This window comes from Phodopus roborovskii, unplaced genomic scaffold, assembly GCF_943737965.1.
Source record: "Phodopus roborovskii unplaced genomic scaffold, PHOROB, whole genome shotgun sequence".
NCBI classification, from domain to species: domain Eukaryota; kingdom Metazoa; phylum Chordata; class Mammalia; order Rodentia; family Cricetidae; genus Phodopus; species Phodopus roborovskii.
The window spans coordinates 35,669,479-35,691,626 of NW_026125295.1; the positions used below are offsets into that span (position 1 = coordinate 35,669,479).

Consider the following 22,148-nt stretch of genomic DNA (forward strand, 5'->3'; position numbering starts at 1 on the left):
AGAATGCTAAACTTCTTTAAAACATGTTTCCCAGTACAAAGGCATACATGTTATCAAGAGAGAATGTGTCATTAGATTTCCAAGCTCTAAAGATTACACTGACAAAGATTACTACTTCCACAATAGCCCTTAGAAACAGAATTACTATACATCAAGACAATACATGTGCAATCATAACCACTTTCCCCTTTGCATTTTATAGGTGACAAAACGGATATTGGGAAAGAAAGTAATTTCAAAGTATAAGAGAGCAGGTTCAAGAAAGTTCAGTTTAGTCCTAAAATTTGTCTTATTTCTATTTACTACCTTGCATTCTGAGCTCAATATAAAAGGTAATTACCAGCTCATGTAATCATCCAAGGAATTGCTACTAGGTGTCTCACAAACAGATTTTGGATCGATCCATTTAGGAGCTGACATTGGAGGTGACTGCTTTGAAACTGATGAGGCAAGTTGCTCAACAGTGGCACACTTCTGCTAAAAGAAAATTTAAAATTCTATAATTTAAGAGCTTTTAAATTAGACAATGATACAACAATTTAACAAATATAACCTTTTACAATAATAAAAATATGAAAAGCAAAACATAAAACAGGTGGGCATATAGGTGTTCACACACATGTGCACATGTACAGGTGAGTTCACTGGTCAACTTAGGGTGCTCTTCAGAGGCCATGCATTGAAGGGAGATGCCATTCTGTATATATGTTTCTCTTATTGGTTAATGAATAAAGCACTATTGGCAAATAGGAAGGCAAGCTAGGCAGGCCTAGGAGACAAGAAAGATTCTGGGAGATGTAGTAGAGGAAAATCAAGACATAGGGACTTGAGAGGAAGAGGCCCGACTCTCTCTCCAGTAAGATAAGACCATGTGAAAACACTTAGATAAATAAAAATGGGTTAATGTTTAAGATAGCTAGCCAATAAGAAACGCTAGTAACAGGCCAACAGCTTTATTATATCTAATACAGCATCTCTGTGTTATTTGGAGCTGATGCAGCTGTGGGACCAGGCTGACAGGAAAACTGCTTGTAACAATGCAAGTATTTATCTAAGACCTGAGGCTCATAGATTACGCTAGGTTGGGCCAACAGACCCACCTGTCTCCATCTCCCTACAAGCACATGCTACCACCCCTGGCTTTTTACACTGATGCTTGTGATCAAAGTCAGGGTCTCATGCTTGTGCTCCAGGTACTGACTGAGCTCTGTCCCCTGTCCAATTTTCAGTATAATTTTATTACAGTTCTTTTATTCTAAACTTTTAATATACTCTATTCCCATTGGTTATATATCAGGAAAGCATACAAAATTATAAAACAAAAATATTTATACAATATTCTTCTATCTACAGAGACAAAGATAAACATCAATTTGGGGACAGTCTTACTTTTAAAAAGTATTTGCACTAGATTACACCGATTTCTATTATTATTTCAGACTAAACTTAAGAATCATAATGGATAAATGTATTCTGCTTTCTGTACCAGAGTCCTCTGACCTCTCTTCTTGAAATGCTTTTCTCTTTCATTTAAGACCTCCTCATGTGTACACAGGAGTGCAGACATGTACACTGGGATTAGTGATGAATATGTGATTAAGACACTGTTAGAGAAAGTTAATGAGCATGAAATGTCGAAGACAGTGATAAGAGAGGAATGTGTGCACTTGTTATTTTGGAAGTAAGAACTGAGCAAATAAGTGTGTGTGGCTACCAGTGAAGAATGGCCATTAGAGAGGAGTTAAGGATTTGAAGGCCAGCACTAAGACAGGTGATACATGGGATGGGTGTAGAAGCCAGAAGAAATCAGGAATTGCTGGCTTTTTTATGACCCAGAGCCCAGTATTACTTGGGTCGTTGTAGACCAGTGGTTCTCAACCTGTGGGTCGCAATCCCTCTGTTTCCAAAAATACTTAACATTATGACTCATAACTGATAAATTACAGATATGAAGTGGCAATGCAAATAAATACTGCTATGGTTGGGGTCAGCACTGGAACTGTATTAGAGGGTCACAGCATTAGAGGTGAAGAACCAATGTTGTAAACAGTCTCACTATGCAGCCTTGGCTGGCCTGGAGCTCAATATATACATCAGGCTGGCCTTGAACTCAGAGATCTCCAGGAACAGCCAATGCCTCAGGCCCTTGTGATCACCTGCATTCACAGGCACATACCCACACATAACAAAAAAATTAACAAAACCACAATAGTCTATTAGCAAACTGACAAAAATAGAATTTCTCCTGACATGTACTCTTATTAAATCTATAGGTGCTATTGATCATAGTATTCTGAAAAAATAACATCATGTAAATAAACACTTTAAAAGCGCAATACCCCGCACAAACATCAAACTTCAGACATGTTACAGTATGTCCTTTAAGGGAACAGTTACCTCTTTATGAGTCTTCGGGGTTACCTCTGGAAAGTGAAACTGGTTCTGGCTCACACACTCGGACTTTCTTGTGGACTGCCATGGTTTGTGCTTTCTTTCTGCAATCTCTGGTTCTTGACGCACTTTAGTTTCTGAAATTTTTTTGTTATAACTAAAAATTAGTATTTGATGATAAAAATAATTAAGGTCAGGTATGGTGTCGTTGCCTATAGTCTCAGCTACCCTGGAGGTTGTAGTAGGAGAGGAGCACTTGAACCAGGGAATTTGAAACCACCCTGAGCAGTACAGCAAGACCCCATTTCAAAGCAAAGCTAAACAAACCCAGAATACGTAAGTAAACTCAAGCAATAGGAGGGTGATAAAAACTATGCTTCATTTCACTCTGATAAAACAAAAGGAAGAGGGGAAAGAAGGGTGGAAGGAGTCAGATTCACAAAACTGCAAGGCACTAACTTCCCTAAATAGTTTCCAAGTTTCATAGGAGACTATACCAGATTTCAGTGCTTCTGTTTTTTTAATAAATAAGTTAAAATTTTAAATGTGGATATTAAAGTCTTACTAATGAAGAGAAGCTAACTAACCACTCTTCTTAGACCTCCATTTTAATACAGATTTTATTTTACTAGCTTATAATTGACTGTCTTAAAGGCCTAAAAACAGAAAATGCCAATAAGATATTTACAATTCAATGAATACCAAAATTCTAAACTCTAAGTAAAGTATTAACAACTAATGAAAGGCCTAACAAATTATATCAAAATATGATTCATTCCTAAATGTTGCTTGCTAAATACACCCCCCCTCAAAAAAATCAGGGTACCTTGCTATAGTCAAAGAGAAATAGATGCTAACTCAACAATGAAAGGTCATTTGATAAAATTCAATGTTTAGCCACACAAATACACAAAAATATTAATAGTCTACATCTAAAGTAGAACTCAGAGAATTAGATAAAAAGCAACAGTAAAAATCTATAGCAGATATATGAGTTAAAATATTGAAAATGTCTCCTTAAAATAGTGAGGCATGGAATTCATCTGTCATCCCCCTAGCAATGCTAATTCTGGACCTCTTGGAAGCTGCAAAATAACAAAGAAAATGAACAGGATAAGAAAGAGAAAAGATATTTTCAAACATGATTATGTACATATAAAAACCCACAAACTAGGCACTGCATCACATCCTCAGCAGGCTGAGGCAGGAGGATTGTGAAGAGAGCTGGGAAGTATAGCATGACACTTTTGTCTCCAAAAATAACAAATAGTCAAGCACACACACACACAAAAGCCCTAAAGAATATATAAGATTATTAGAATTGTTCATCAAATTTAGAAATGTCAATATAAGTTAAAAAAAAATCAATTTTATATACCAGCAATAAAGTTGAACAAAATTTTGTGAAGCAAAGAGTACTCTTCATTATGACAACATCACTATCAGCCCCCCTAGGGTAAATCTACCATAGAATGTTCAAGAGTGCTGGTGAACACAGCTCTCTTAATGTCTGGAGAATGGAAGCATGCCAGGCTAGCAGCCTGAAAAGCTGAAGAGTGAAGATGACAATTTGTCTCAGATGTTTTTACAGGTTCAACTGTTTCTCAATCAAACTTACATTTTTCAAAGGATGGAAACTGATATATAGATCTTAATATTTTCATGGAAATTCAAATGCTAATAAGAATTGAAATGATCCTAAAGAACAAAACTAAAACACACTCACTAGTACCAACAGGCACGAAGACTCACTACAATAAAGACAAAGCAATTGAAACAGAGACAAAAACCCAAACCAGACACCAACACAGAATCACCTAAGTTTTCAGAGGATATTCGAAATGGCTCTGGGCCAAAAAGACATTAGTATGAGAACAAATCTTGACTCTTTATCTTATTCATATGTTCATGTTAAGTTTAAGCAAAACTGAATCAAATATGAAAGATAAAATGATTACCTAAAATATATAAATGTGTTTAGGATACTGCATAAATCTTGTTTAAAAAAAGAGAAAGTATAAAAACAAAGACTGGCAAGTCAGAATGCACAGAAATTCAGAATTCTATTTCATCAAATTAGCCACCAAATGAACAGTATTAACAAGCATATTTGATATAGATGATTTTTCCCAACAGTATCGAAAGATAACAAGAAAATATGAAATATAGTTTCCAACAAATACCAAGATTAGGAATCTGTTCCCAGTCAGCATCAAAGCAAACATTACTGGGAAGGGAGGCTTCCCTGGGACACCAGACTTCCAGGTGTATGAAAGCACCAGGCAAACACCAGGGCAAATCCCTCCACAGCTCTACAACATGTGAAGAGAAACAATGTAACATCTGAAAGGACTATGGGCTTCCCAAGGATACTAAAATATTATCCCCAGCTCTTATCACAGCTTCGGAAAAGCATTAGCACACACTCAAAGTCACCCAATAACCCTGGTCCTCCCCTGAAAGCAGGGGCTTACTTAGGAGGTCTTTTCACTCAAGTTACCTAGTCTTACTTCCCACTCTATCCATCTGTCTTCCAGTGTTCAACCACACTGGATAGCCCTGTTTATGTTCTATTCTTTTGCCTAAGCTATTCTTCTCTCTATCTGAGCTCTATTACTGTGAGCCCTCACTTAAATGCTGATGGGGTTTCAAATTTCTTACCTTTCATAGATTCTTTCATATTTCCCCTAATCCAAATTAGGTTCTTAAGTTTCCCTCTCCTAAATTCTCATAGCATTTTACTTGCATCTCTCCTAACAATCTTTACATTTTATTCCACATTATGTGTTATTTATTCTACACACATTCCATAATTGACTTGCAATTTTGGGACTCTATTCCTAAAATTATTGGGTTTCTATTACATTACAGTACCCATGTAGTAGGAAATCAAAGTATGACTTAAAATAAAAAGCAAAGTGAGCTGTGATACAGAAATTGCCTTTTTTCCTTTGATGAAAATGGCAGTCAAGCCAACTAAGAGAAATGACTCAGTTATTGTATTTCTATTATATTACTGTCCTTCCTCTCTTTATTTTATGCACCCTTTAGACAAATGGCTTTCTCCCCTATAGGATTCAATACTTTTCATGCATTCTGTAAGAAAATTAAAACAGGAAATAAAGGAAGACAAGTTTTATATCAAAAATAGGTCATTAATCTGTTTTCTCACGCTATGTAGGTTTTGTGTGTGTTTGTGTGTGTGTGTGTGTGTATGTGTGTGTGTGTGTGTGTGTGTGTGTGTGACCACAGAAGTCAGATAACAACCTCAGGTACCAGTTCTTGCTTTCCATTTTGTTTGATACAGGGTCTCTTCTCGTTCCATGCTATACATATCAGGATAGACAGCCCAGGAGTTTCGGGATTTGCTGGAGTTACAGACGTATACTACTGAATTTAGCTTTATGTGGGTTCTCCTGGAGATTTGAATTTGGTCCTCATGCATACATGGCAAGCACTTTAACCACACAGCCACACTCCAATCTGTGTATGTGTGTTTTATTCTTTGATACTTTCAAATGTATCATTTTCACGCGATGGTTACCTTCTCTTATTTCTCCCTCTCCCTAACTGAAACCCTTTTTATTCCCAACAAGTCTCCCTCTGACTTTCATGGCCCCCTTTTGTATACGGCAATCAAGATTGCTTGCATGAGCACTCACCTTCCAATTTTGTGAGGCTTGATTCAGTTTTACTCTTCAAGGTTACTGAATCAGAAATAAGTTCAGAACTTTTTTCACTGGACAGTAGAGAATCTTTGAAATGGATAGTTTGAATGGGCTACACAAAAAACAGAAAAGATTTCAAGTAAGATAATAATACCATAAACAGCAGCCTTCTAATTTGTCGTACTGTTCAATATAATAAAGCTTTATCTATGTGAAAATGAATGCCTGCAAAACTATCTCTCATGTTTGAGTAGGCTCACAAACTCTCAGATAATATAAATTTCCTCAATTACCAATTGCAACATCAGGAAGGGTCATAATCATTAACTCGGTGAATTTGCTTTCAATGGAGGTGCATTTTCTTCCAGTGGACATATTAATATTACTTGTTACACTATTTTCACTCAGAAAAGGAAGTGTTAGGAATGTAGAATAAGCTTATGACAAGAGAAAATGTAATTATCTTTTTTATATTACTATACTTTTTTTTTTTTTTTTTTTAGTATGTGTTTTATTTAGTATGTGTTTATAGGTTTTGCAGTGCTGGGAACTGAACCCAGAGCCCCAAATACGGCAGTGAAGTGCTCTACCACTGAGCCAAATCCCCTGTTCTGATTTTACTATATTACCAAAATAACAGCACTAGTAAAACTTAACACTTGCAGAACCTTGCCAGTAGTTATAAATTCAGAGTGTAATCTTTTTGATACAATGAAATATACCATTCCCTAAAAGTAGAGAAAATTCATTTTTCAAAGCAGAGGTCATTAAAGTTGAAAATTCACACTACAAATGCCAGGGATTTAAGCCAGGTATACTAAGAATATTAGACCCTCTAGTAATCACTGCATCTGGAACGAGTCACTTTCTTGTAAAGTTAATAAAGGCTGGGTCAGAGGAGATTAACTATGATACCAACATGTGCTATGGTTTTTAAGACGCTTTGTCAGAATCATATGATTAAATGCAGCAATAAACAAAACCTGGTAAATAGCCCCCTACTGATTCCCAGACACAGGTCAACTAATCCATTTAAATATATGCTAAGTAATGTACCTCATGGTTCTTCCAAAAGATGACTGATACTTGCTCTAACACCTTAATATTTGAGAGACAGTCCAAGACTTCTGCACCACCTCTTAGTGGAGGTTTCAAACGTCCTGTGGCTTCACCAAAACATTGGAGACAGATAAACACTAGATCCTTTCCCTAAAGAGAGCTCTATATGACTTCTAGACCTGGAGTCTTTGCTTCAAACATTTAAAGTTGAATGAAATACCTTTAAACCTCTTAATTCACAGGAATCATTTCCACTTGGTTTGGATCCAGGAATAATCGAATCTCGGTATTCTGATCCGGATATCTTTCTATTAACCATGAAACAAACAGATTTTAACAGTTGACTTGAAATTGTTTCATTTTTCATTTTAAAATTGGCTTTAAAAACACGTTTGGTATGTATACACTTAGAATTGGAAACATCTGTTTAAAAGACATCTTTAAGAGTGACATAATTCTAATACAAAGGTGACCATGCTTAAAAATTAGGTCCTGGGCAATGACAGATTGATAAGGAGATAGATAATTGCCTATGTCTTCATTACCTAATAAGTTACAGCTGGAGTTAGATAAGAATGTGGGAAAGGAAAAGTATGTAGGTGAAACTACATTTCAGACTTCACACAGATCAAGGATAAGAACATGCAATGAACTGCCATGTGGACCTCTATAATCTGCCATACAGTCTATTGTATAAAGCACATCAAAAAATTCAGTCTGTATGCTTCAACTAGGTATTTGAAATGGAGAAGCAAGAGAAATTAACAGGGATATATAACTTATATGCACATATCCTTCTTAACTATCAATATTCATTCAAAGCCTAAATATAACAGAACCTCAATTATTGAAGATACCAACTAAAATAGTTATACTTCTCAATTTTATTAGCACCTACCACCACATCCAGCATATTCCCATTTCTTATTTGGGAGTAAACACTAAAACTGAGAGTATCTATCAGATGTGATGAATATTTTATCTCTGAAGATGGAGTTGTACTATGTTGTCCAGGATAACCTCCCAACTGTTGATGTAAAAGATTCTGGCTCAGCCACCCTGCTACCACAGGTTACAGGTCTGCACCACTTTACTCAGCAGCCAATTAATTTACCCTATTTCTTTTTTGATGCTAGGGGATAGAGCCCAGAGCACTGCACATGTTTAGCATTTACTCTGCCAGAGCTAGCTTCAGCCTCTCTCCCACTTCTTGAAGCCCTGAGCTCTGAAACAATGAATGAACTCACTATCATTTTGACCAATAGTCAGCCCCTGAAGAGGATTTGTAAAAGTGTGTGCACATGACTTTAATTCCAGCACTCGAGAGGCAGAAGTAGACAGATCTCTGAGTTTGATAGGTCGTGGTTGGTGAGCCGAGTAGACAGGCTCCAAATGACCGGCCAGGAACCAACCAAAAGGAGGCAAACGAAAGCCAGGCAGCCACGAAGCATCAACAGCAGCAGCAGCCACAAACTACAGTGAGAAGCTCCTCTGGGAAAGAGCAACTGCGTCCCAGCCAGCCGCCAATGCCATTCTCTGTCTGGGATACCCAGCAGCATCAAGGACCTCCACAGCATCAGAACTGCCTACACCCAAAGGAGCAATCACCAGAGACTAGGCCCTGCCTACATCTGGAAGACAGAGCAACACAGCCACAGCCCCAAACTACTATTGAACAAAGAGGGACCCCCTGAAACACAAGCTCCATCTGTAATGATCAGAGAAGAGATGGGTAGATAACAAGAATATGTCCAACAACATAAAGAGCAATATGGCACCTCCAGAAACCAGTGCTTTTACAACATTAAGACCTGAATATCCCAACATAGATGAGGCAGAAAAAGACGACCTAAAAAATAACTTTATGAAGATGATGGAGGCCCTTAAGAAGGAAATGAAAAACTCCCTTAAAGAAATAGAGGAAAAGACAAACAATAACAAAAAGTTGGAAGAAATCAACAAATCCCTGAAAGAAAATCAAGAAAAAGCAATTAAACAGGTGAAGGCAATAGTTCAAAACTTAAAAAAATGAAATAGGGGCAATAAAGAAAACACAAACAAGGACATTATGGAAAGGGAAAACATGGGTAAATAATCAGGATCTATAGATGTAAGTATAAATAACAGAATACAAGAGATGGAAGAGAATATCTCAGGCATTAAAGATGAGATAGAGGTAGTAGATTCATTGGTCAAAGAAAATGTTTAACACAAACAATTTTTAACACAAAATATCCAGAAAATTTGGGACACTGTGAAAAGACCAAACCTAATAGGGATAGAAGGAGAAGAAATACAGCTCAAAAGCACAGAAAATATATTCAACAAAATCATAGAAGAAAACTTTCCCAACCTAAAGAAGGGCATGCCTATGTTGTGTCCTGGTCTACAGAATGAGTTCCAGGACAGCCAGGGGTATTCTACAATTTTTGTTTATTTTCAGACCAGCTAATCCCTGCTAATGAAGCTACTCACACATGCTAGGATCAGCATTCTTCCCACTAGAGGTGCTACTCATTAACAAGAAATGCTCAAACACCATAAATTACTCTTCAAAGCTTCCATACTTCATGATCACTTGGTAATTTTCTCATATATTTCCCATTATTTAATAGCTCCTTTAATGAATATTTTAAATGAAGGAAAACTGAAGATATTTCCTCTAGTCACATTTTTGTTCCTGACAGTAATCAGAAATTCATTTTAGCCAGGCATGGTGGTACATACCTGCAAATCCAGCACTCAAGATATGGAGACAGTCCATCTTGGGAGAATATATCTCAAAGGACCAAAAACAAACCAAGAAGAAACCCAGTAACTTCCAAACCAAAGAATGATCAAATTATGCCAAGCCTGGTTGCCACAAACACCTGTAGTCCCAGAAGGCACGGATTATGGCAGGAGTACAGAGTTTAAGACTAGCCTAGGAAAATCAGTGAAATTTTGTCTCAAATACAGAAAACAGTAAAAAGAGGGATGTGAATAAAGCTCTATGGCAGAAAACTTGCCTAGCAAGTCTAAGACATTAGGATCAACTCCTAGAACTACAAAGAAAAATAAATTAATCCTAATTTCAATTACTTAGTAAAGGAAAAAAAAAAAAAAAGATATTCTGACATCGGTCTTTAAATATAAAGAAATTTTAAAAACCCAAACTCAAACATACCTTTTTATAAAATTTGGTGCGGCTGAACCATCTGTCTTCACATGGTAATCTGGACTATTTAGAAGGTTAACTGGGACTCTTCCAAAGGGACACGACTAGAAATGATTTGAAAGATTAAGTAATCAATGGGTACACACAAAGAATTTACTACCATCACCTTCCTCAAAGTACACTGAAAATAACTTACCCGTTTAGTTTTGTTAGTTTGTTGTAAGGGATTTCGGTGACTTATTTCTGCATCTTGTGGAGGCACGTTTTCTCTGAATAGAAAGAAAACAGCTATGATTTTTCAGAGAATACTATTAATTCGTATCTTCATTTTACTGTTAAACATAGTTATTATACTTGCATGAAAATATACATATGTGGATATATAAAAGATAACCATGTAAAGAACTGAACACCATTTCTTACCCATATAAAACCCTGGCTATAGCAGGTGGCCCTTTGGAATCACAACTGATTCTCCTATGCTGTGGATTTCCAACCGAACTGGAGAATGATTCTTGGGCACTTAGTACAGTAGATGCTGTAAAAATTTCACAACTGTGATTACATTTACAGAAAAAAGAGTAATCGTACAAATAGGAATATTATAAAAGACAATTTATAATAGGTAAGAGCCCTCATGCAGGATATGGAAACAAGACAATGTCATCAATACATTTTTTCCCAACTATTACTTCAAATGTTCTTTACACAAATGGTTCTACCCCAGGATAAAAGTATATTCTTTACTTCTAAGAATAAAATGCTACTTTCTAACTTTGATCAAATCATTTTTAAGGAGTTACCAACACAAATTTAATGTAGGATCTTTGTTTCTGAATATCTTACCTCTTCAATACCTGTAATTTAACTTTAGGTTTTAAGCAGTATACCTATTTTTTTTTTTTTTTTTTTCTTTTTGTCTTTAAAGTATCCTGAATCCCGATTTTACTCCAGCAAAGCACAGTACACACTGGTAGTCACCTGATAAACTCTTCTTGTCCTCCTCTGAAAGCAGCTGCTTTTTCTGGAGGTGTAAGTTGCATATGGCAATCTCCAGCATCTGGAGTGGTACTGCTCCACTTTCTACAGCTTTATGAAGAAGCTGTTCACCTTTTTTAAGATTGCCTAAGAGAGGGAAAACTGTTATTTGATGCAGCACTTTTTACCCTCCATCTCCAGCTTCATTTAAACCTAAGAGGAAAAGTAGACTTACATTATTGCATAGGCAAATAAATAAGCCATTTCTCACTTCTCATACATATACTCAACTCCTCTCTACCAATCCCTGTTCATCACTGAAACACCACTTAAAGAAATTTAATAAATTACAAAGGTAACTACACCAATTAGAAACATCTTGACTACTCTACATAGTACAGCAGTCCTGGTACCAACCATTTGTTATAACAAACTATTCACAGTAACATTTAATCATCAAGACTGGAAATCTGCTAGAGTCTTCTAGCAAAAGGTTTTACATAAAAAGAAAGCTAAAGGGCTAATATCTGCTGTTAGACAAATCTACACAACTGACAAAATACAAAATAACTAAGAAAGATTACACCTAACTAAATAGATCACCAAGTTTTCTTTCAAATACAAACTTTAACACTAATATTTGATAAGTATCCAATGTGTACATCATGTGTCATATAGGATGTTAAGAACAGTCATGGAACTCATGGGCTATGAGGCTATGAATATGGCCCTTAGGGTATAGACAATATCAAGTATAAAAAATATGGAAAACACTACAAGATATCACCATAGGAAAAGATTTTGTGAAAGAAGCCCCAGTTGCTTGGGGAAATGAAGAAAAGCTGGCAAATGGGACCTTATGACACTAAAGTTTCCATACAAAAGCAAAGAATCATGTAAATCAAAGAAACCACATTTAACATGGGAGATCTTTGCCAGCTATGCATCTAATAGAGGTCAAATATCCAGAATATACAAAGAGCTTTAAAAAAAAAAAAAAACAAGAAAACAACCCAATCAACAAATAAGTTAATGAAAAGACAGTCATAAAGGAAATACAAATGGTCAAATACATGAAACTGTTCAACTTCACTAGCCACCAGAGAAACACAAACCAAAATTATATCAAGAATTCATCCTACTCCAGTTAGAATGTGAGTCATTAAGAATACAAACAGTAATGCTGGTGCAGATATGGACATAAGAAAATTCTTAAACAGCACTAATAGGAATATAAAGTAGTCCAATCTTTGTGGAAATCAGTAGTGAGGTTTCTCAAAGCACTAGTAACAGATCTAACATATGACCCAACTATCTATCTGCTGGGTACTTAGAAGACTGCAACTCAACATGTAACAGAGGTACTTCACAGTACTGTTTACTGCAGCAGTACACACAGCACTGAAGATATGGCTCAGTGTTTAAGAGCTCTTGTTCTTATAGAGAGCTATGGTTTGGTTCATAGCACTCACGTGGTAGCTGGCAACCATCGTAACTCCTGTTTCAGGTGAATCAACACCTTCTTCTGACTTCTATGGGGGCCAGGTGTATACAGGGTTCAAGAACACACATGCAGGCAAAACACTCACACACATAAAATAAAACAGAAAACTATTCACAAGTGCTAGGCTGTGAAATCAAGATGGGTATCTAATAGAGAGATGGATGACAAAATGTAATACATATACACAATGTAATTATTTTCAGTCACAAAGAATGAAGTTATGACCTTTGCAGGAAAATGGATGCAACTAAAGAAATTATATTAAGCAAATTAAACCAATCTTAGTTAAACATCATTTTTTTAAATGACCCTAGACTTCATATAGTAACATAAGATCATGTATATATATGCAAATAGAGTTGAAACTGTCTGGGGTAACAAAGGTGATTAAAGAGGGAAAGGGAGAGAAAGAGGAGGGTGGGGAGAATTTGGGTAGGGAAGATATGCTCAGCATATAATATATGCCCTAAAAAAAACTTTTAAAACTAAAAATGATACTAAGAAACAAACTCTAGTTACTCTTAATTTACAAATTTTGAAGACTAGCAGAAAATGCGGGAATGATAAATCCCTATCTTTATTGAGAATAGTGATAAGATTACATGTACTTGAATACTTTAGCACACCTAAGACTTAGAGAAGCACCAGTAATTCAACACCGTATTAAGTCAGGTCAGAAAATCATTAGAGAACCTGATAAAAACTCTGGAATGTCCTTCTCATCTACATGCACACAGCAGTCTGTGCACAGGCCTCAGGAAGCTCATCTCCTACTAACCTATCTATCCACCTTTCTCAAAATAACCACAATTTTGACCCGGCAGCTACTGCAACACTTCAGTGACTTAGTTTTGGGTTTTTGTTTGTTTTTTGTTTTTCAAGACAAGAGTTTCTCTGTGTAGCTTTGGAGTCTGTCCTGGAGCTCACTCTGTAGACCAGTCTGGCCTTGAACTTACAGAGATCTACCTGCCTCTGACTCCCCAGTGCTGGGATTAAAGGTGTGCACCACTACCGCCCAGTTTAGACAGCTGGGTTCTAAAATACGTTAGTTATCATTGAAAGGCCACAAGGTCTTAAAGGCCTGAGCAGACCTACCATAACGAAGCAAGGAGGTATCAATGTCTCTAAGAGGGAAATATATGTTTTACAAGTACACAATACATTTAGATTGCTAGGACTTAGGAATTCCCTAGGTAAACTAAGGATTCCTAAACCATGTGTTGAATTGAAGGTTTTCCCCCACTTCAACCCTGGGGAACAATTTGCATTGAATAAACCTTACTTTAGACATTACCTGAGGGATTCTACCAGCAGTGATATCTTGACTAGTTAGTGAATGGGATCAGAATACCAGCACAAACAGGCAGAGGAAAAAAGGGAAGACCTGGCCAGTGGGTATTCTGAGAGTACAGCCAAAGGTCCCCAGAATATGAGGGAGGAAAAAGAATAGCTAGGTTTATCTCAGCAGAAAAGATGTCTTAGCCCTGTAACAATAGGCAGACTACAAAGAATCCCATAAGCAAGAAGAAATGCTCTTGCAGTGGTGTACTGGGGAGAACCACCAGCTAGCTCAATGTTACAGCATTAGGTTAACATCCTCCAGTGCTATGACACTACAGACTAGAAAAGCTTATCTAAGCCCCAGCTAAAATGGCTTATCTTTTAGTCTACAAATACTCAATGAAAAAACTCTCCTGCGGGTGTTTCCTGTGTGAAGCACACAAATACAGCGTTTGTGCTTATTCCCATAGAACATTGCTTATAAATATAAAGATAGAGTGAATGCTGTGTATTTATGCTATGTATTTATTCCATGTTCTCATCTGGTCAACTGTAGCATTTTTGCTTTGACTTTTCACTTCAAATCTATGATTCAATATTGATGTTATAGTAGAACATGTTTTCACTTAAAATGTAAACTTGGTATTTTCTGATTACCTTGAGATAGTTCAAACTGTGCAAAAGATACATGCACAAAAGCAAACTTCTTGCAGTTTTCTCTGGCCATTTGAAAGTAGTCATGAGCATCATCAGGCTCTTGAATACTGCAACAAAACAGACCCAAATTTAAAAATTGTAAAGGACATAGCTGTCTACAATTGACAATTTCCCTTTTCAAAGACATGGATTATTCTTTTTTACACAAAAATCAAAAGCTAGGTTATATTTGTGCACTGTTTTAGGAAATTTCTAAACTATGTAACTTTGAGGGAGCTATGTCCACAGAAAACAATTTACATTAGAAACAAAAGTATTGGGTTAAAAACTGTAAATTACATTTTTACCTTCTCTCGTAGTAATGTATAGTACATATACAGTAGGTCAAGTGCAGTTCAAAGCTAAAACTTACGCTTTTAATTCAGCAAGCCTGACTTGGATTCGAGCAAAGCTCTCATTCTGGCCATATTTATCTGGAGGAAGTGCTTCAATCGCTTGACTATAGCGACCAATCAGCTTATTTAAATGCGCATCATTTAGTGGGACACTGTTCTTCTCTAGCTTCAGCAAGAAATTCAACCAGTTCTCTGGGGTGTTCTCCACCATCATAATTTGGTTAACAGTTTCTGAGTTACATGAATAAAGAGAAAAAAAAAAAAATCACAACAGAGGAAAAGACAAATTACATTTTCTTTGAAATTATAGTCAAACATTTACAATACTGTCAATATATTATTTTAATCATGTGTTCATGATTTTATTTACTTTCAAAATCATTTTATACTATTTTGGGTATATGGTAATTTGCTTACACATATGTCAAGCCTGCAACTTTTAAAATCAAGCTTTGTAACATTATGATCCAAAGACACACATGAGGAGTAACAATGGGAAAATGTTACAAGTCTTGTTTTTCAACATTAAGAGCAAGACATTTCATGTGTATGGTAAAAACATATGCAATCATCTCAAATCTGAGCCAAGGTATTGCAGGTAGTGTTACTGGCACTGAGTGGTGAGATGCTGGGTACAGTACAAAGTACATGTACTGTGTGCTTGGAACGGAGGCTTCAGTGCAGCTGAGCAATGCAGCACAGGCAAAAAACACCTTGGATTTATTCCACATTTGCCTTTGAGTTAGATTTCAGTCAAGCATTCAGACACAGTTGCCAATTTTTTTCCTGACCCAGCATTCACATAGTTTTAACCTACAGTTTGAAGAGGTGGAACACAGACTATCTGTTTTATCCTGTGAATAGCCATATGTTGGCCATTCAAATGATATCAGCATTTGAAACACAAGAAAGACTTCACTTGTATAAGAAGCTAATAATGCTTCTTATAAAACTAGTGTACTACACTATTTTCACTCAGTTATCATCATCATCCAGTTAGGGCCAACTCCATACCAGGCTTCATTCTAAGCAGTGGATACAGCAAGAGGTTGGAAACTGTACTCATGGAAAGAGCACTCTAGTGGAGAACAGAATACCCAAGTACACAAACAAATTATACAGGAAATGAGTTAGGGCTGTGTAAATAATACAGGAAAGAAGATAGCTGACACACTCCCACCTCAAGTAGGTAACTATCTGAAACAGGCAACACATAGTGACATTTATAAGACCTGAAGAGGTAATTTGGGACTAATAGGGACCTCTGGCTAGAACAGTATTAAGACAGGAAAGGTGGTGGTGAAGCTGTAAGACTAATAGGAAGATCCTTCAAATCTAGTGTTTGGTGTTAAGATTAAATATAATTTTAGGGGAGTGGAGAGATGGCTCAGCAGTTAAGAGGACTTGTTGCTCTTTCAGAATAGCCAGGTTCCACTCCCAGCACCTATATGTTAGCTCACAACCATCCATAACTCCAGTTCCAGAGGATCTATTTCCTCTTCTGACCTCCAAGAACACCAAGCATGAAAGTGGTATACACACATACGTGCACGTAAACATTCACACATAAAATAACAACGAAAAAGTTAAAAATAATTTCAGTAAAAATTGATGAGCCTTTCTGAGTTCATAGAAGGAACAGAAAAATAAAAAAAAAAAAAAGCCCTGCATGTATATGGACAGCAGGCAGGTTCGCCAACATAGCCAGCTGGCAGGAACAAAAGAGTTAAGAAAACTAACTGTGAGCACACTAACGATGCTTTTTTTTGCTGTTTTGACTTTTTGAAGGCAGGGTCTTATTGTGTTTCCTATACTGGCCACAAACTTGAGATCTTTCTGCCTCAGATTCCCAAGTGCTGACATTACAGGTATGAGCTACCCTACCATGCCCATGATGCTCTAGACAGCAGAAAAGTTTGTAATATTTCTAGACAAAAAAGTTAAAGTATGAAATACATTCTAATGGACAACCATCAATTACTGAAGAAGAAAAACCTATGTTAGGGAACACACAGTGGTTAGTTCCTCTTTACCTTGGAAGCATTCAATAAAGTTTATTATTGTTGTTGTTATTATTTTAAAGAAAAGAAAAACTCACCTGTAGGATCAGCACAGACTTTATTCAAGTTGAGCTCATCGGTCAGGTCTTCCTTTATCTTATTTTTAATATCTCTCACTTTGTTCATTATGGAATCAATTGTCAATTTTCTGCCATTTAATTCTTCAGCCTCCATTTCTAAATTGTAACTCATCTTTCTGAACGAAGAAGGTAAAAACATTAGTTTTGTAAATATATCTAAAGTAATTTTATTAGATGTTAGTAGATCACCAAAATCAAACCAAAACCAAACTAAAAGAAAACATACAAAGACATGAATTTGTCATTTACCTGAAAAGTTTCAATGAGCCAAACACATCTATTCCAATAGACTACCAGTGAGATTACACTGCATGTATCTGGAAGACACTGCGTTTTGTTTGTGTGTGAGTCAGAGTATCAGTAGCCTAGGATGGCCTTGATCTCTCTAAGTCCTGGCTTGGTCTTAACTCCCCACCCTCTTGTCTCACCTCCCTACTGTGAGGATTAATAAATACACCACCACGTTCAGCAGATGCCCTTTAAAAGTCCACTTTACTGAATGTGTCCCTTGCACTTCTTTCCAGAGTTATTTTCTCTAGGCCGTCTATAGATTTCATCATTACAAACGAGAGAAAAGGTAGTAACAGAGGAGACATCAGGAACCCGCTAGGTAATGAGAAGGTAAGTTGCCCCTTTGGTTACCTACTCTGCCTGAGTAAACACCGACATTCAGAGTACTACCCAAGACAAGACATCCCTCTACTGATAACCGACTTTCAGCAGTTTTGTCCCCGACAAAACCGTGATTTGTGCCTTTGTCATCCTAACCCGAGGATTAAAGAACTGTCGCAGTCCTGCGCATATGCCCAACTCATTTGCAGGATAGTGTTTGTAACTGGTCAGCAGTCTGCAGTCTTCCTTCCAGTCACTCTCGTCAGCGATTCTCCACAACGCAGTAACCCAAGGTCACGCCAGAAAGGCGGGGAGGGAGGCAGCTAGGGTCCCCCACGTCCTCGCAGCTCCCAGGCGGCAGGGGCGGGTTCTGCGGGGTGCAGGCCGTCCCGCCGGCGCTCCCCACCCACTTCCGGGCCCCGCTCCCCAGCACCAGCCTCGGGTCCCGCAGGCCGCGCCGCCGCCCCCGCCCTCCTGGCCCGGGGCCCCAGCGCCCGCCAACCGCCGCCATCACCTTCCGCTGGCTGCAGCCGCTCCGCAAGGCCCCGCAAAGCTGCACTCCCGGCAGGAGGCCGCGGGGAAGGCGTAAACAGCGGATCCGCAGCCCCGCTCCCGAACCGCGTTTGAATTTCCCCGCTGACTTCACCGCCGCCTCCCATTGGTTACGTCCCGTCACGTGGCAGCGTCGGCCGTGATTGGTTCCCTGCTCCGCGCCACCTCCGCGGAGGCCGAGTGCGGACACCTGCAAACAGCGCCGGGTTCGCCCAGGTCGCCTAGGACTGGCGGTTCCGTCCACTCACCTCCGGCCCTGGCGGGCCATGTGGCCAGGAGTCCGGGTCTCTTACCTTCGCGCCCCGCAGGCCGTTCCAACACCCCCCAGGCAGCCCCGGCCCTGTCTTCAACCCTGGCCCGCCCGCCTGCCTCCTTCCCTTTGTTAGGGTTCCGGCGCACCCCTCCCCATGGCCGCCCGGCTGAGCTCATCTCTCCACACCCCCTCCCTCCCTGGGATGCTGTCCCAGTTACGGACTCAGCTGCTCTCCGAAGAAAAGCCCCTCGGGGCTTCCTCTCTGATACCCAGCGCTCCTGACTGGCTGTGATTTCACTTAAGATGCAGGGGGGTGAGGTGGGGGGATAGAAGAAGGAAAAAGGCGGCTGTTGTGAACTTGACGCTTGGTTTTGCTGGGTATAAGAAGCTACAGCTGTAACCAGAACTCTCATCTTCAGCCAGCATGAAATGCCTTCTCTGTCTGGCCCTGCTGATAGCCAAATCCGTGGATGCTCAAGTCCTTTAAGTAGCACTGTCTTTACACAACCTGTGCTCTTCCTCTGTATACATTTATTTTCTTTAAGGCAGAGGATGTTTGTTTTTGAGACCTGGTCTTAATGTGTATCCCTGGCTGCCATAGAATTCCCTGTGTATGCAAACCAGGCTGTCCTTGAATTTAGAGATCCACTTGCCTAGGCCACCAGAGTGCTGAGATTAAAGGCATGTACCACACCGCTCTAGGCTTCCGGGCTTCCTGAATACTTTAAGTGGAGCCTCTCTTCATCATTTATAACACATGATATGATATGAATTGATGTTCTACAGTATTATTTAGGGAATATCAAGAAAAAAATTGTTCAATATAGATGCAAGTAAAAATTTTATTTAATCTAAAGTTGGTTAAATCCGTGGGTGTGAAACACACATAGAGGGTTTAGACCAAAATTAACCCTTAAACTAAAGCCTTCTTTGGTCAAGCATAAAAGCTGAAAAGCAAACCTTAAGAAGATCAGATGATCGTCATGTAATGTAACTATAGACCCGAACACAGTTCAGCAATAGTTATAGAAAAAAAAAAAAAAAAAAAAAAAAAAAAAAAAAAAAAAAAAAACAACCCTCAACAGGATTTCTGTGTCCTCTTATGATTCCTATGGTATCACAGCATCCCCAACCAGCAGAAAACAGTTTGGGAAGATTGATACCTAAATTCCCAAATATTGTCTATAAATGTTTGTTTTCATTTAAATGGGGTTGTTTATAAATGGTGAATGATCACAACCAATCTCTTTTTAAAGGTAGAAGGGGATTATGGTATAGAAATGAATACTTTGTATTGAAATGGATTTTTATTTATTGGACAAATTTAAGGTCAATTCTGTGATACATATGTTTCTCTTGTTCAGGTATTATGTTTGTATAGCTCATTTTAAAATGTAATGTATAATTAAATAGAAATTATAGATAGTTACCTATAATAGTCAAAACTTATAGTTAGGTTTGTTAGGTTTTGATAGATATATAGAGACATATTTCAAATGGATAGGCATTCTTCAAACCTTTCAAAGACCTACAGAATATGACATTTAAAATGGTTTAGGGTTTTTCTTAACAGTGAGGCACAACTGCTCTGGGCAACATCAACTACGTCAGAAAGGAAGATGGACATCAAAGAAACACGTTATGGAGTTTGCTTCCTGTATGACAAGACTAGCCATTTGGGTAAGATATTGCTCTTGTCTGGACTGTTTGACTTTATGCTGAATAAAAATGAACATGCTGGACCCACAGGAAGTGACTGCTGAAAGAAGATGGACATTGCTGCAGGGTTCCTGCTTCATGGAAGAATCTGCAGGACACAGAGAAAAGTGACTGACAAATTGCCAATACAGGTGGACAGTTTAAAGCTTCCTGTTATGCTGAGGAGTCTGTCAGACACATATGGCCTATAGGCTGAAGATGGAACATTACAGAAGAACTTTGGGTGATTGACCAAGCAACAAGATGTTTATGTCAATTCTAGAGTTTATATACTATCCTTCTGTGGTCTTTGATGGAGCTGAAGACAGATAGTTATGGTTATAGCTTTCCTTAGTTAGGTTTAAAGTTAAATTACATATAAGAATTTAGACTCACAAAAATAGGATAGATGATAGAATATTTTCTTTAATTCCTAATAATGTTAATGGACTAAATATTGTTAACTAGAGTTCTTATTTGATAACTGTTTTGTTATATGTTTTACTATGTTAAAGCCCTTCTTTTTATTTAGAAAGAAAAGAGGAGATGATGGGAGATGTCATTCTGTAAATATGTTTCTCTTATTGGTTAATGAAGAAAGCACTGTTGGTCAATAGAGAAGCAAGATAGGTGGGACTAGGAGACAAGGAGGATTCTGGGAGATGTAGGAGAACGGCGTTGAAATGTAGGATGCAAGAGGATTAAGAGGTCCAGACCCTCTCTCCAATAAGGTAAGACCACGTGGAAACACTTAGGTTGATAGAAACTAGTAAATATTTAAGACAAAGCTAGCCAATAAGAAGCTCTAGCCATTGGCCAACAGCTTTATAACTAATAGAGTGTGTGTTATCTAAGGACTGATGGGGCTCTGGGATCAGGCTGGCGGGGACGTGCTCCTAACAGGCAATCAATTCAAAAATAATTCAAAGTGGAAGAGAAAAAAATACATTATCAAAATGGTAGGTTAAAATCCAGCTATATCAATAATTTCATTAAATGTACAGGATCAAGAAAAAAAATCTCAGGAGAAAAGAAAGTCTCAATTCACTACCTAAAAGGAAACCAATATATTTGGAAACTTTGTTGTTAGTTTGTTTTTAACTCATTTTGTTTTGAGACAGCTTTCTCTGTGTTGGTCTCAAACTCCTGGGCTGAGAACTTCCACCTGCTCCAGCTTCCATAGTAGCTGGAATAGCCATGCCCAGCTACCTAATTTGAATATGAAGACACAAGTCAGATTAAAAATGAAACAATGAAGAAAGGTACCATGCTAAACTGGTGAAATACTAAAACCAGGAAGTCTACCTGGGCAGAAGCCTCTACCAACAGCTTTAGTAGTTTGTCTTATGTGAGTCAATGGCCTGTGATCTCTGACGGAGGACATGTTTTGAAAGTGTCCTCACACATGGATCCAGAGATGAGTGTGTCCACCAGAAGCCAAGATCAAATGCTTTGAAGTCTAGATGCACATTCTGTATCACAAATCTTAATACAGTTATAAAAACAGACATCATTCTCTGATGTCTGTTTTAAAAAATTACTTATAGTTTAAAAAAAAAAAAAAAACACACACACACACACACACACACACACACATTCCGTACCCAATTTACAGGCTTGGACAGATGCAAACAACTAATAGCTGAAATGGCCTTGCCAAAACTTCATCGTGGAGAAATGGGATGTAATTGGAATATTAAATCTGCTCTGTATAGAAACATGATAATTGCACGGCATCACCTTTGTATTCTTCGTCTTAACCAGGCAGTTTGTCTGGAGAAAACTGAAAGTAAAACAGAAAGA

General features: G+C 37.9%; 1 protein-coding gene across 2 annotated transcripts in view; it reads right to left on the reverse strand.

Annotated features, from left to right (window-relative positions):
- The window catches only part of Ttk (TTK protein kinase), a 37,474-nt gene extending 19,036 nt beyond the window's left edge, over positions 1-18,438 (reverse strand). The window contains exons 1-12 of one of the 2 annotated variants that reach the window (XM_051207864.1): positions 18,357-18,438; positions 17,189-17,342; positions 15,108-15,321; positions 14,696-14,802; positions 11,257-11,400; positions 10,699-10,813; positions 10,472-10,544; positions 10,285-10,379; positions 7,339-7,426; positions 6,054-6,171; positions 2,398-2,528; positions 341-474 (exon numbers count right to left, since the gene is read on the reverse strand). In XM_051207864.1, the coding sequence (XP_051063821.1) occupies positions 341-474; positions 2,398-2,528; positions 6,054-6,171; positions 7,339-7,426; positions 10,285-10,379; positions 10,472-10,544; positions 10,699-10,813; positions 11,257-11,400; positions 14,696-14,802; positions 15,108-15,321; positions 17,189-17,342 (1,373 nt within the window). In that variant the 5' untranslated portion in view covers positions 18,357-18,438. Of the gene's footprint in view, positions 1-340; positions 478-2,397; positions 2,529-6,053; positions 6,172-7,338; positions 7,427-10,284; positions 10,380-10,471; positions 10,545-10,698; positions 10,814-11,256; positions 11,401-14,695; positions 14,803-15,107; positions 15,322-17,188; positions 17,343-18,356 lie in introns of both variants that reach the window. The other variant, XM_051207857.1, reaches the window with a different exon arrangement.
- Positions 18,439-22,148: the final 3,710 nt, after the last annotated feature.